This window comes from Thermobia domestica, chromosome 2 (assembly GCF_964235325.1).
Source record: "Thermobia domestica chromosome 2, izTheDome1.hap1.1, whole genome shotgun sequence".
Classification (NCBI taxonomy): Eukaryota; Metazoa; Arthropoda; class Insecta; order Zygentoma; family Lepismatidae; genus Thermobia; species Thermobia domestica.
Window position 1 is genome coordinate 50,823,799 of NC_137455.1, and position 15,828 is coordinate 50,839,626.

Below are 15,828 nucleotides of genomic sequence, written 5' to 3' on the forward strand. Positions count from 1 at the left end.
GAGAGTGGTGGTAGTTAGTGATGAAAGTAGACACAGAGATGGTTCTGTGCGCGTATGTAGATCTGCAGGTGAGAGCGAAAATTCAGCGTGTTCTCATTCGTCATATAGGACTCATACTTCACTTTCTAGTACTTTGTAAGAGAAGGGGCAATAAGCTACATCCCACTCATCTCTGGTTTTCATTCAAAGGAGTATGTCCTCTAGCCTTATCTGGACAGTTTCCAGGACTGTGTCCTTCAACAGTACATCGCACGTTCCCATACCAATCGGTGAGCCCAGTTACTCTGTTAAGTATACGCTTTCTACTCTAGCCTACTAGGTCTCCGGACTTAAGCCTCTTCGAGTACGTATGAGATATGGTGGAACGGACCCTGTTCACCAGCCGGCCCGGCAACGATGGTCTCCTAGACAGACAGAGCCTAGCATTTGACTGGCCACATGTCCGAACAGTTGTGCGGCCACTTGTGGTAGTTATATGTTATATTAAGACACACGTTATATTAAGATAATAGGCCTACTGTACGTTTTGTAGCATGTTCAGGATGTACCATGGATGATATGTTGAGAATAGCATTACCTAACATGACTTTCTTTGAGCGTACTTTGGACCAAAGCTGTGAATTCGTATTGTGTGTTCTTAAACACATTCGTGCTAGTGTAGTTATATAGTCCTTACATACTTTGAGATCTGTTTACTGAATGAAATCTTGACTCTCTATAAGAAGCTTATGACGACTCCCTCGTCATTTGATTAAAAGTTCCGAATATTTGATTATTCCCTGCCTCTCTACATTGTTAATAAACGTAATAGGTACGTATATTATCTATCTTTACATTCCTCATTTCAATATACTGCATGTCCTTGAACTGTGTACTTTAGCATAATAATCTCTTGGCATTCTCGTTTACGTCGTTTTCTTTTTAATGCCAAAAATACACAGTTTTTTCTTCCTGACATACATCTCAAAGTACCCCTTCCATTTGTCTCAAGCTGTATTTCGCTCGTCAAAGACAATTTTCTACCCTTAGTTTCCATATTGGAATAGAAATAGTAGTTTTCCCTTGCTACCTCTCCATTTCCATTGCATTTAGTTTTATATATATTATTTAAATTTTTCTGTCCTTTAAAATTTAACTTGTCCCCTTTACGTTTGTTGTAGTGTCTTTCTCAGCATCCCTTGTTAATTCTCAGTTCAATTTTCTATATATTATAATACATTTTTCACTCCAGCCTTTTCTCCATAGTTTTCTTTTCATATTCCGAAAGTTTCTTCTAGATTCTATAATCTTTAGTTAAGGGGGTAGTTTCGTAATACGATATCTTACTCGTAAAGTTCGAAGTGCTCAGTTACTAGTTAGTTCCTATTTCTGTCTATTATTTCTCTCAAGTTACTTTTCTTCAAAATTTCAAGCGAATTATTTTTACTTTTCCACCTCTAAACTTTCCAGTACCTAACTTGTTGCCTTTTATTTCATTCTTGGCTATATTTTTCAGTGGGATTCAACTTCAATCAGCACAACATGATGATCTGACAACTTTTGCATTCTTTCTCTTACCATTGCCGTTCATCACAATTTTTTATCATACTAATAGGTCACTTGCCACAACTTTCGAAATTTCTATGTATAAAAATCATGTCTTGACATAGCAAATATATGATTTAATACCTGGGTATTATTCATTAACCTTTAAACTACGGGGGTTAATGTTTTAACCCGTAAACTGCGGAGGTATTTTTTTTAATCTTTAAACTTCATTTAAAGCGTTTTCGTAAGGGTTTACAAAGAAGTCCGTTTTTACTTCTATTTATTAAAGACACATGCAATAAAAAGTGTTACAAAAGTTATTGTAGTACGATTTCGTAATCGAAATATCCGTAGTTAAGACAAGGAACAGGGTATTTCGAAAACGTTAATTGTAGTCTTTCTTTCCCTCTTTTGTTTTATTTCTATCATACCACGGTATTCAGAAGAGAAGCTCACATAAGTAAAAACACAATCTAGGCCTAATAATATTGCTTGCTTAATAATAGATATAACATTTACTTGTTCTTCCTATTTCTTTGCTTCTTCCACATAAGTACTTCCAATTTTCATCACTTTGCTGCCTGTACAAAATATAGAGAGAGACGCGTCCTCCCTGTTCCCCTCGCCAGAGACGCCCGTGCTCTTCCCTAAATTGTTTTCAAAACCTATATTTACAGCTGTTTATTTTATGGTACATTAAATGTGTATATAATTTCGTAAATGAAGATACTGTATTTTTATCTAAGTAGGGATACAACCTTTGAAAAAAAGTGTTACGAAGACGTACAAAAGATACTTTTAAAAAGCTGGAAACTTCTGCTTTAAAAAAGACAAATTCCTTTAAGTATCCATTGTTAATATTATGTAAAACTGTGTCGAAACATGGGAAAAGACTGGAAAAAATATCCTCAAAATGAGTGAATATGAGTTCTTTTTTTAAGTGTAAATTCTATATAAAATATTTACCAAGTTGTATCAGATATCGTTAGCTATTGTATAATTCAAGAAAACAAACTGTTAAGCCAAACGACTGAACCTAGAGGTTAAGTTCCAGTGTGTCTTGTGGTTTAAGTATTATAGACTTGAAAGTATACCGTAACTGCTACTGCATACCATCACTAAAAAATACAGTTTGTGTATATAAGGGACAGGATGCATACTTCTCCTTCTTCTTTAATTATTATTGGTATATCTCTTTCTTTTGCACTTCGAACACCAAATATAAACTTAAGCAAGAAAGTTCTGTTGCTTTTTCATCTACCACTTTCGAACTTCGATATATCACCTAAGACGTACCTGGAAGATCATAAATAGTCCCCATCAGCATCGACGACCTTCTGACAACGTTCGGGAAGGCCATGGATTAAATCGCGATAGAATTCAGTGGGCCGAGAAGCCAAGAAGTTATCAAGTGCATTTTGCACCTCTACTAGGGATTTGAATTGGCGTTCTCTAAGGTGACTGTCCAAGGAATGAAACAGGTGACAATCGGACGTTGCAATGTCCGGGGAGTATGGCGGATGCAATAGTGTTCCCTATCCAAGGCATAGAATTGTGTCCTGGGACATCCTAGCTACGTGGGGTTTAGCATTGTTCTGTACCAGGAGGGCCCCTTTGCGATTCAGAAGTGCTGGCTCCAAGGTTTTGAGTTTTTCTTGAACACGGCTCAACTGTTGACAGTACACAGTTGCATTGATACTCTGACCAACTGGTAGTAGTTCCCTATTCATGATGTAGCAGGCAGTCAACCGAACATCCAGGAGTACCTTCTTCTGGTACAGTGCTGTTTCGGTTGTTTTGGAACTGGTTCATGGGATGCTAAGCAATGATGACGGCACCGTGGAGCTTCGTACAGCACCCACTCCTCATCACATGTCAACACCCTGTCCAGAAATGGCTCCTTCCTCACACGAGACAGCAAAGAAACACAGGTGTCTGCTCGCGTTGCCTTCTGGCCCGAAGTCAAACCATGTAAGACCCATCGACCCAACTTGTAGTGCTTTCCAAGTTGATGGAGGTGCTGCCGAATCGTTTCTCCACTCACACTGAATTCTAATCCCAGTTCCTCACATGTCTGGCCACTGTTCGCCTCAATTGCTGCCTGAAGATCTTCATTTTGTATATGTGTTGGCGTTCCGGTACGTGGTGCGTCTTCGAGTATTTCGTCACCGTCCTTAAACTTATTAAACGACCACTGCACTGTCCGCGTAGCCACGACACCCTCACCAAAGACCTGGCATATCTTTCGCCCCGCTGCAGCGGCGTTTGACGTCAGTTTGAACTCGTAAACCATACACACCCTTACGATGCTCTGTGGAGGTCCCATGTTCACTGTCCTTACTCAAGTTCACGGTGTAACTGAACTGCCACAACCGGATAGTATGTTTGATATACCCATACCAACAACTGACCCTCACCTTATCTCCATTCGCATTCAACTTATGGTGTGAAGGACAATTGGACACAGACCTCCATAAAAAGCGACAGACCTTTCTTGGATGCCTTTATAATTCTATTATGATTAAGTACAGACATCGATAAAGTTATTAGTTTTGTTGATGAGACGTCAAGTAAAGGGTGTCCCATAAAAAAACGCAACTTTTGAATTGCCCGCCAATGCCCAATTTCTGTTCTAGTAAGTTGTCATAGTGAAAACTTATTACAAATGTGGTGAATGAGGTGCAGAGATTATTCGCAAACTCCATGGAATGTTTTGTCAATGTAATGCACCGTATAAGTCGTCTGTGATGAGACTGATTGCTAAAACGGTTTGAAAAAACCGGTTTGGTTGTTGACATTAAACCCTCCAGGTGTCCTTGTGTTAGTCGTTCCGCGGAAAACATCGTCATCGTAAGTGATAATGTTGCTGTAAGTCCGGTGAAATCTATTCGCTGACTTCACAACAATTGAATATTTCTAGAAGCAGCATGCAACGAATTCTGAAGGACAACAGACGAAGATTGTGTAACATTCAGTGCTACCAATTTACTAGAACAGAAATTGTGAACATTTCAAAGGTTGCGTTCTTTGTGGGACACACTGTACTTCTTAGCAAATACTTTGATTTTAACTGATGTCGTTAGCGAAACTGACGAAGATTGTATTTTTATATTTCACAGAAGATTCAGCACCTGGGACTCCCAACACACCACTCGGATACAAAGTGTCACCATTTGCTGTTCAACAGATTGTGGTGCCAGCAGACAAAGCACTTTCTCCATTGGCACGAGGGGAAAAGCATGCAGTGCAACCGTCAAGTAGCGCCAGTAGGCCTAAAGTGTCTTCCATGCATACGAAACTAGATCATACCAAAATTGATACTTCATTATATCAAAAGGTATGGGTAACAATAGGAAATAGTTTAACTATAGAACTTTTTAGTGACTATTTTTGACGTTAGAGTGAATGATTTTCTTGAAACTAAGTTCAAACGAGGCTTATTGATTGGCAAGTGAAGTGAATGTAACAGTAAGTTGAAACAGTAAATTGATTTGACTCAGGTACCAATGTGAGTCGATAAATCTCTTTACGAAATCAGTGGAGATTGAGATTGGTATTAGATGTGTTTTAACATTAATAATTTAGTTTCAATTTATCTATAAACCAAAAATGATTTAAACTGGGCTGTTCCGTATTATTAAATATATTCAAAATTATCTGGATATTTCGTCCCACTCTTCGGGACTTCTTCAAGAATACAGTGCGCACTAAGACTACATACTTGTACATTGTGACAGACTATGATATTTACTAACTTCGAGTTACAAGGATAAAATATTCTCATGAATAATTATAGCTTAGAACGGGGAATACTTTTGATTTTTGGTGAACACAGAAAATAAAAGTATGACCACGATTAATTTTCAACATTTCATTAAATGCTGATAATATTTATCAATCATCATTTTGTTCTTGGCGATATTTTCCTTATCCTTCTGTTATTACAATATTTTAATCTTTAAATTCTGCATTTAATTGATAGTTTTTTCATTTTAACCAATTCTTCCTCATATTAAACAATGTTTTTATAGTTCTCAGATTTTCTTCTTTCCTTTTATACGATATCCATTTCTAATGGTATTCTATTATAAATTGTTGATAATATTTTTATAGGTATATTTTAACTCTAGTTGTTCAGATTTTGCATTGGATAGGCTGTTACGGGAAATTCTAACAGCCTATCTAGTTCGGTAGGATGAACGATACCCTATTTGGATAATTAGAACGAGGCATATTTGGGAGATTGCAGGTTGAAAGATAATTTTTATTTTGGTTGTAATTTAAGTACCCTTTCAATATAGATTTATAATTTTTTTGTTGATTTTATACTGATCTTGTGAAGTTGTTATTATCATTATTACCATAAACAATTTTACAGAAAATTATTATTTGATTATCTGTGTATTTGTGAGTGTATTTATATGTATGATACTATTGGTAAAAGTTTTTTCATTCCACTTTAAAGTTAATTGTGCATCGAAATGTGCATTCATTTCGTGTCCATTTTCCTTGAAGTTAATATTGTTTTGCAAGCAAAATTTGTGAAATCTTCATATATCAAATTAACTATTGTACCGTTCCTTTATAATTTCCGTATTGATTTTATTTCTCTGTCCTACTTTTTTTTCCGTAAATGTAGAACTTTTTATGAAACAAGAAAATACTTTACCAATATTTCATAAAGTTAATTTTCCACATTCTACAATTACATTCTACAATTTTCTACATTCTACAATTCAATGTGCATAAATTGAGGAAAAACTCTACATTGAAAAATGTAGAGTTTTCCTAGATTATCCTTTTAACTATAATATAAAATAACTTTGTGAATACAATGTTATATGTATTTAACTTAATCTTACTTTGATGATCATTTCCATAGCTAGATCGCTATCTCCATCAACAAATTAGTTCAGTACATACTCGATTTTTTTAAAAATAATCTTTGTGTTTAATAGGTTTTCTATTTACAGCCAACTGTCTTATTTTCTATTGTTGTGTATTATCGACTTTAATCCTGATTTCTGATTCTTAATCCTGTCATTTAACATATGTCTTAACTGTCACATATGTTCTAGTGCAGTGTCATGTTGTCTTATTGAAAACTTTTAATGGATAAATAAGTATACGATATTGATATACATTGTTGTTGAAATCTGATTTTCAGAAGTGTTCCATAAATCGAAATTTAATGTGAAAATTACCTGGAGATTAGGAATTAAGCCGCCTTTGTAATTAATACTAATGATTGCTATTATGCAATTCCTAGAAGAGTTGTATAAATTAATAATATTTTAACTCTTAAATAGTCGACCTAATTTATGTATATTTAGCGGTTATGATACTGGTAATAGGCAAAGATAAACAATGATTATTTACTGATAAAACTGAATGAAATTAACATATTTTAGATAGTGACAAATGAATAAAATGACGTAAAAGAAGTGAGAAATATAAATAATCATTGGAGTAAAAGAAGTGAGAAATATAAATAATCATATCGATTATAGTAATACCTTGACTTTTCGTATACCAACAGTATCCCATAGGCAAAAGGACGTTCAGACAGCAATAGGAAAAGTACCTGCTTTTTAAATTCGTTTTTTACCGAGTTAACGGAAATATACGTATATTACAATGAAGTTTTACAAAAACAGCATATGGAGTTTTAGCAGAAATTTTACTATGATATAGAAAGTGGCTATTTATGCCAATCTATGGGATCATTCGTTCCTTGTATCTCTTGTCTTAATTAGAAATAATAAAATTAGACATTACTAGCTTGATTCCCTATTTAGTAGAGTCTATATATCAGCGGGACTAGGAGAACGAACTTTAGCACTGATGAGTTTTCTGACGTTACTACAGTTAACTTCGGAAACTGGGGTTATATATGTTCAAACTCCTTTGGAGCATGACTATACATAGAAAAGTTAGTATTTTCAGATTTAATAACTCTCTTAATGGACTTCTTGATGAGAGATTTAATTTAGTCCTCATAATAACCTCCTGAATAAAAAATGTACATGTAAAATACTTGCATGTTTTAGCTCATTAGAAAAAAAAAGGAACTAAATTTCTTGCTAAGATTCATGTTAATCCATCATTAGAAAAATCACTTTTGAATTGGCTTGCCTAAGAAAAGTTTATGCTCACTTTATTAATGAGGACGGAATATGTTAAAGGAGGCCGATTTCAAAGATTTAAATTAAGTACTTTGGTTGACTCCCTCGGTGCCTTTTTCATTATTGAAAAATTATATTTAATTGCTTTTTCTAACTTGTCTGTAACATGATTATCTACCTGTTGTAAACACTTCTTAAATCATTGAACATCTTTCCATATCACATGTTGTCTTCAAAGCATTTTCTTTTTTTCTATGGAAACAGTTACATCCTCAGTGTCACTAGTAAATATTCATATATCAATTGAGCCTGACAGAAGAAGTAAAAGAAATAATGTAGCTTTTAGTGCTTTCTGGTTGATAGCATATTAATTTCAAATAAATTGTGGCTATGATAATGTAAAATAAATACTATAGTAATTACATGCATATGAATTTTGTTAATAAGACATACTTTTCAGTATTACGTGTTCTTTATAAAATTTTTGTAGGTACGGTATTCGATAACGTCACTAAAAACACATCAATTATATATTATTTTGAATATGCTTTTTACATATCATTTTAGTAACTTGGCTAATTTTTGGTAGAATCAACATAATGTCCACTACAAACATATTTTACTGTAATATTTTTCATTTTTCAGCCTGCTCCTACACGAGTTCCCAGTCAACCAGAAGATTTAAAAGGATCAATTCATATTCGATTGTCATATGACCCAGCAGCTGGAATTCTTAATGTTAAACTTATAGAGGTAAAAATGAGCACATATTTTTTTTCTTTCATCCGCAGATTATTATTTATTAAATTTTATAACCTATTTTCCAATTTTTTCACACTATTTTCAAGTTTTCGTTAAGAATTTCAAGATTATAGTTATGCATACGGAATGAAAACACCTGACAATGTGAGTAGAGGTTTAAAGACACTTTTTCAGTACGACTGCTGTTCTTTTTCGTGTCTTTAGTTTAATTCAAATTATCTGTACTCGTTTCGTACGCTTTTATTATTCAAAGATAATATTGTTTATACCCAAAATAGATTCTCAATTCAGTGTTCTTATTGTAAATTTTAAGGCTGATATTTCGACTGTAAAGATCCTGGTCATCGTCTGAGTCAGTAGTAGGAAGAGAAAGGAGTTAGGCGTATTAAGAGATTAATGAAATATAGACAGCTCAATGAGAAACCTTAGTTTAGGATTTATAATCTTTACAACTTTATAACGAATTTTACAGCCGCACACACACAAAAAGAGTTCTGTGGACCCCAGAGAATGGATTCGATATATTTTATTACACAGAATCCAAATTTCGAAGCCCCAGGAAGATCGATCGTGTCTATATTTTGTTATGGGCGAAAAACTTGAGCGATTTTGGATAGGGAGGAGACATGTAACATAGCTATAAAAAAAAAAAAAAAAAAAAAAAAAAGTTCTCTGAAGTGGACCCCAGGGTACGGATTCGGTGTATTTTATTACACAGAATCCAAATTTCGAAACTCCAGGACGATTGACTGTGTCAATTTTTTTATAGGCGAAACATTTGGGCGATTTTGAATAGGGAGGACACGCATTTTTCGCCCTTAAAACAAAATTGACACAATCAGTCGACCTATGATTTCGAACTTTGGATTCTGTGTTACAAAATATGTATATCGAATTCATACCCTGCGATCCACTGCACAGAACTTTTGTTTTTTGTATTGCTGTGTTACATGTATTCTCACTATTCCAAATCGCCCAAGTGTTTCGCCCATAACAAAATATTGACACTGTCAATCGTCCTGGAGTTTCGAAATTTAGATTCTGTGTAACAAAATACATAAAGTCCATACCCTGTAGCAGGCACGTAGCCAAGGGGGGTCCGGGGGATCCGGACCCCCCCCCCCCCCTTCGAGACCAGAAATGAAAAAAATTAACGAAGGATGAAACAAAATGAAATGAGAAAAAGAAGAATCAGGGTTAAAAATAATAATAAAAAAAACACAGGAAGCTTTGGGTTACTCCTTCTTATGAGGAGATTTGTATCATTTGCAATACATGGTGGCGAGGTGAGCGAGATATTCTGGAAGAGTCTGAGAATTTGAAGTTTCTAGAAAAGTTACAGAATTCTCAGAGTTTCTGCTACTAGTCAGGGAGATTTCAAATTTCCGAAAGCATAGTGCCGTTGAGTAACAGCGTAGACATTTTTTATCATAATTTTTCGTCATCGCATCAATGCATAATCAAACATGTTATTTCAAAAACAATTTTCTACTGCTCCTTTAACCTGTCATTTGGAACCGACAGTAGTTGACGGAATAATAAAAACAAAAATTCATATGGAAAAGGAAATATTAGCATTTGATTCAACAGAAAAAGGAACGCAGATATTATTGAGTATGTACTTTTTATAATACTGAATATGTACTTTTCATAATAGTTGAGATCATAATGAAAGGAAAATTGTTATATTTTAATGAACAAAGAAATTAACGTAAATATTGTAAAATCTTTTTCAATACTTTTTTTTATTATTTTATTACTCGAGATTTCTTCATAGTTTGTTATTAAAATAGTTACCAACATATCCTCATTTTATTGTCCTAACAAACCAATATATGTTGATAGTAAAGTAGTTGATGAAGCTCCTGAGCCTTCGGAATTTCATATGACGCATCCCCCCCCCCCTCCGCTCCGTTACAAAATCCTGGCTAAACGAACCAATATATGTTCCAGTAAAATAGTTTAAAATTATCGAGACCCTGGTGTGATGATCACAGTATTTCATTCACGGACCCCCCGCCTTCACGAAATCCTGGCAACATGCCTGCCTGGAGTCCGGTGCATAAAACTGTTATTGTGTGTGTGTGTGTGTGTGTGTGGCTGTGGCTGTGGCTGTGGCTGTGTAATTCGAAATGAAATGAAATCGTTAAGTTTTACGTCCCACTGTTATGCCGGTTAGGCTAAAGGAGACGGTGATGATGAGAGATGAGTTAAATGGTGGAATGAAGGAAATACTAGCCTTCAAATTTATATTAAGGACATGGAGATATCAATGTATTTTCTTTATTAAAAATACTGTACGTTATTTTCATTGCATTATTAACTATAACTCTTTATTTTTATTGAACTGAATTTAACTTCGTCATGTCAAAATAAGTAGAAATAAATTCTCATCATGTGCCATGATATAATGTCTTATTTTGAATGAGGAAATATAGTTCGAAAATTTTGATACAACACACAAATCTTTGGGACGTTGGAAGTAGTAACTAGTTTCGAAAATTATAAAATTAGAATTTATTTAAGTTTACAACATGTTGAATTTGTGTTGAAAGCATATTAATGTCAGATAACAAATCCAGAGTAAAGTCGATTGTTTTTGAACTTAAGTAATCTTTTAAAAGTTTCCAGTTATATTCATACTATATTGTTTGAAAATTAATAAGAGAATTTGTGTATGGAAAGTAATAAATTATAAAGCTACTGTATAATTGATGCGTAGTTATAATCTATAAATTAATATTATAGTAAGCTAGAGTATTAAACAAACTATATGATGTAAACTTAAAAATGTGAGAACTTTATATGCAGATAGTTTTAACAAGCGCTTTTTTTTTTAAGGCTCATGACCTACAACCCAGGGATTTCAGTGGAACTGCTGATCCTTATGCAAAAATTCGACTGCTTCCTGATAGAACAAACGTATGGCAGACTCGGATACATAAAAAGACACTTAATCCTGGTAAATATTTGCTATATGTTGTTTTCTTTATACCTATACTGGTTAACTTAGGTGATAAGTTGTAATTGAATGAAATATTGTATGTCAAATTTGAAAATATATTAGATTGAGTAAGTGTGTCGTTATTGGTTAATTTTCAGTTATATATTATTCTGTCATTCTGATAGCTTCTGTAATTTTGAAGATTTTTTTTTTCAAGAAATAACGATTGAAAAATAAAACCACTAAAGCTATTATATAAAGTACTGTCCTGTTACGTGAAATATCTCTTAGAACGCTGACCTGAAAAAAGTTTCGAACTCTTAATTTAATGACTAAGCTAAAAAGTTAGCCATTTTAATCATTGGAATTGTATGTAATGTCAGAATACTACTTAGTATTATTCTAGTAGTATTCTGACATAAGGAGGAATAGGATACATAAGAATACATAAGTCTGTGACATATGGAGGAATAGGTCTTGAAAAAAGCTTTGGAAAAATTCTTTTTCTCTCCTAATAAAAATATTTCCCGATGGTAGTTTGAGGGCATAGGACTTCTGAACACTTTTTTAAATCCTTGATTGTTATTGAGGTTCTGAATTGAAAAACATTCTAAATCCACTTTTTTTCGCATTTTCATTTTTTTATATGTCGACACCTAAGTTCCAATGACTACTTACTTACATAATATTACAACCTAAATCCAACTCAAAGTCTTACTTTTCATACAAAATAATTTTGGCTGAATAGAACATCTCCTTAATTCAAAAGAATTTTAAAAATCAATCTATCTATAAGTTTATGCAATTCCTGAATATCACTTGCACTTCCGCGCTTTCAACTCTCGCCTGAAGTATTGGTCACGGAAGATAAAGACAGGATACATCAGAGACAAATAAAAGGAACGGATTTACCAAGGTAGAGCTATGCTGAAGCACACCTTGTCAAAATATAGATCATACATCAAATGATAGACATGTGGATTGTATTTTGGCGGGACGTTATTTCTTTTGAGATATATAAATAAAGTTTTAATCTGTTTCGTAACGAGATCAAACATCATTATGATTTCGGCCTGAAATAAGATTTTTAACAACGATTTCCTAAATTTCTAACCTTTTTCAAATAATCAGCTTAAGAAGTGAAGACAAGTTATAACTTGCTTTGTTACAGAAACATTTTTATGAACAATATAATATTTGTGCCCACACCTTGCTTCTAACAGTCCACTTAAGCATTATTTTATCTTTGTGCGTTAATTCTAGTTGCTTCTTAGTTTCTCTAAGTCAAACTTAAGTGCAATTAACATTTTACCCATAATTACAAACCAAATTTTCTTTAAATTTTAGAATACACTATTAGCTCTGATGGCTATAAAATATTATGTTAATTCTACAGGGTGCGGCACGTAAAACCGGCCCGTAAAGTAAACACATAAAATGAAATGTAATGTAATGAATATGATTAACTACAACACATAAATGAAATGTAATGTATTGAATATGACTACTCACCTTCACAGCAGGTGTTGAAAGTGTCCTCCGCCCACTTCAACACACATGTGAGCACGATTGAGGAGATTCATATATACTCTTGTCAGTTCTTGTGTTGTAATGCTATTGGTGAGATACTGGATCCTGGTCTTGAGTTCTTCAATTGTGTGTGGATTTGTTTCGTATACTCTTCCCTTTAACAGTCCCCATAAGTAAAAGTCACACGTGGACAAGTCTGGTAACCGAGGAGGCCACAAGCCTTTGCTGATTGTATTCTCTGGTGTAAACATCTCATGCACAAGGGACAATGATGCAGCTGATGTGTGGCATGTTGCACCGTCCTGCTGAAAGTAACATAACTGACGCTCCTCTTCGGTCAAGTGTGTATAAAACTCCTCCAGGATTCCCATATACACGTCACTGTTCACTGTCGTCTCAAAGAATATGGGCCCAATAACGCGTGTGGCGGAAATGGCACACCAAACACCAATCTTCTCATCATGCAAGGGTACCTGGTGGATTGCGTGTGGATTTTCTGTCGACCAATACCGGTTGTTTTAGGAATTTACGTACCCAGACAGGTGGAACCACGCCTCGTCACTCATGATGAGCATTAGTGGATCCAAGAAACCACTGGCAACATTGCTCAACAGCCATGAGCAGAAATGCACCCTCTTCTGCAGGTCAGGCTCCTTCAGTTCTTGCACAACACTTATCCGGTACGGTTTTAACTTCAGTCCCCTTAAAACACGTCTGCAACTTCTCTCACTCGCATGAACCTGTTGACTCAATCTCCTGGTTGACTTTCGAGGACTTCTTGTCATTATCTCCTCAACCTGCATCTTTAATTCAGGTGTGCAGACAGATGGTCGTCTGTTCCTGGGAGCATTTTGAACCGATTCTATACGCCGCCATTTTTCAATCAATTCCTGAATGGTGCTTTTTGCTGGCACAGAACGTCCTGGAAATTTCTCCCGAAACAAATTCTTTGTTTTTACAAAAGATCCAGTGAGAATGAACCCTTCAACAATGGCAACACACTCGGGTATCGAATACGGCATTATCACACACTGACACTCACCCGGCTTAACACAACGAGGCCTTTTTCTCAACTGGTTTCGACAAGTTTCACTGGCTGCGGCTGCACGTGACTGCTGCAGGTCACGTAAGTCGACCCGACCTCGACACGCCATCTCTTGGTAGGAAGGTAGATTATTTAAGTGTTGCCAAAAACACAATATACCAGAATATTACGACGGGCCGGTTTTACGTGCCGCACCCTGTATTTAACGCACTATATGTTAATTGCATCATTTTCCCCTTTTCTTTTGGAAATTCAATATATAGTCGAGTCAAAATACGGTTTGACCTGGGCAAAATTGCAACCTTTAGTTTTACACCTGTATTTTGTTTAGGTACCTCTCCTGATGAAAATATCCAAAATCCGACAAAATCGGACCACGGGAACACCCCCAAAAACGGTTTCAAAATGGCGGGCCATGGTTTTTCGAAAAAATCGTAGACCTTTGCGTTGGCGGCTCTAGTAGCCCTCTTAATTGACACAGAGGCATAAATGATACCTCGTTGAAACGCTCATAGACCACAAATTCCAACGAAGTGACTTTTGTACCCATCATGTCCAACCCGCAGAAGAAGAAGAAGAACAAGAAAGTCGATATTTTGTTTTTTAATTGATATTTCTTGGACCCTGGCAATACTGTACGTCCTCATACGCCGGCAGAAAACTTCCTACACGTAGACCAGACATTGGTAACAATAATATTAAAAAATGAAGGACGTACGTTCAACAGTAAGGGAGATAAAAATTCGGAACCGCGGACCAAGGAGGGTCACTGTATATTTTTTACTGTGGTCTAACTTCTGTTTCTTAGATCTAGCATCCTCCCTAATTGTCACAGAGACATCAAGCATACCGCGTTGGAAAGCTTATGGAACCACCTTGCCCACGACGTGCCCCCTGTGCCCAATCTGTAGAAAAAGAAGAAGAAGAAACCTTTTAAAAATTGGGAAAATCTACACTTTTACCTTTCTTGGGCTCTGGCAACCCTGATAATCGTTCTGCGCATGAAAAAATCTTGTTTCTTTCTTTAAATCAAAGGTCGCTTTAATATAAGTACTATACATAAAACAAAAATATTCTTAAGCAAAAGAATGGGAATAACGAAAGACTTTGGGAGGCAAATTACACATCTACATCGTCATTGCCTACGCTAACACTGTCTTCACCATATTCGTTTAAACAGTTAAAACATTCAGTTTCTTGGCATACACCACAAACAATAGCAAATAGAAGGTCATACCATAATACAGTGTACAAGACAATGCGTTTTATAGAAACATAACACATATATTGTTGAAGTAACCAAACTGTTAATTAAAGTTAACATCTGTTGTTTTTGGTTGAGTTACTGTTCAGTAGGGTAACGTACTCTAGTAACCTACCCGGAAGAATAGATTATGATGTAGGTTCAAAAACAGAAGAAGCGGATATATTGAGTAGTGTGCTTTTCAATTAACGTTGTTTTAGTTTATGTTTCTTTTATTTCTGAGTGTACGTATTTAAACAATAAAATCCATATAATAAGAGATAAAAGACTAGTTAAATTTATCAGGTTATGGAACCCAGCCACGTGTTAAAAAGCGCATGTGGTAGCAGTTTTGTTTGTACGTACAAAGAGCAACTCAGAAGCGTAATACTTCAGTAGTTTATTAAGAACTAGAAGTTAAACGAAGTCTGAAAAGCACACGTTAGATTAGTAAGTGCATAGAGGTATCTGTTTGGTGGCTAACATAGCAAAGGCTGCAAACAGTACGCAAGATGGACTTAACTAGAAACATCAAACCCCTGTCTGGTGTAGAAGACTGGCCCATGTGGAAGAGAAAAATTCGAGATCTTCTAGACTACCACGAAGGAACGCTGGATGCCATTGATGGAAAGTTGGTGAAACCAGAACCTCT

The 15,828-nt window shown here is 35.2% G+C and overlaps 1 protein-coding gene across 1 annotated transcript in view; it reads left to right on the forward strand.

Annotated features, from left to right (window-relative positions):
- Window positions 1-15,828, forward strand: part of Sytalpha (Synaptotagmin alpha) — a 282,148-nt gene that overhangs the window by 227,647 nt on the left and 38,673 nt on the right. Inside the window, exons 4-6 of the mRNA XM_081741250.1 lie at window positions 4,647-4,864; window positions 8,298-8,405; window positions 11,256-11,376. Of these exons, the coding sequence (XP_081597376.1) occupies window positions 4,647-4,864; window positions 8,298-8,405; window positions 11,256-11,376 (447 nt within the window). The remainder of the gene's footprint in view (window positions 1-4,646; window positions 4,865-8,297; window positions 8,406-11,255; window positions 11,377-15,828) is intronic.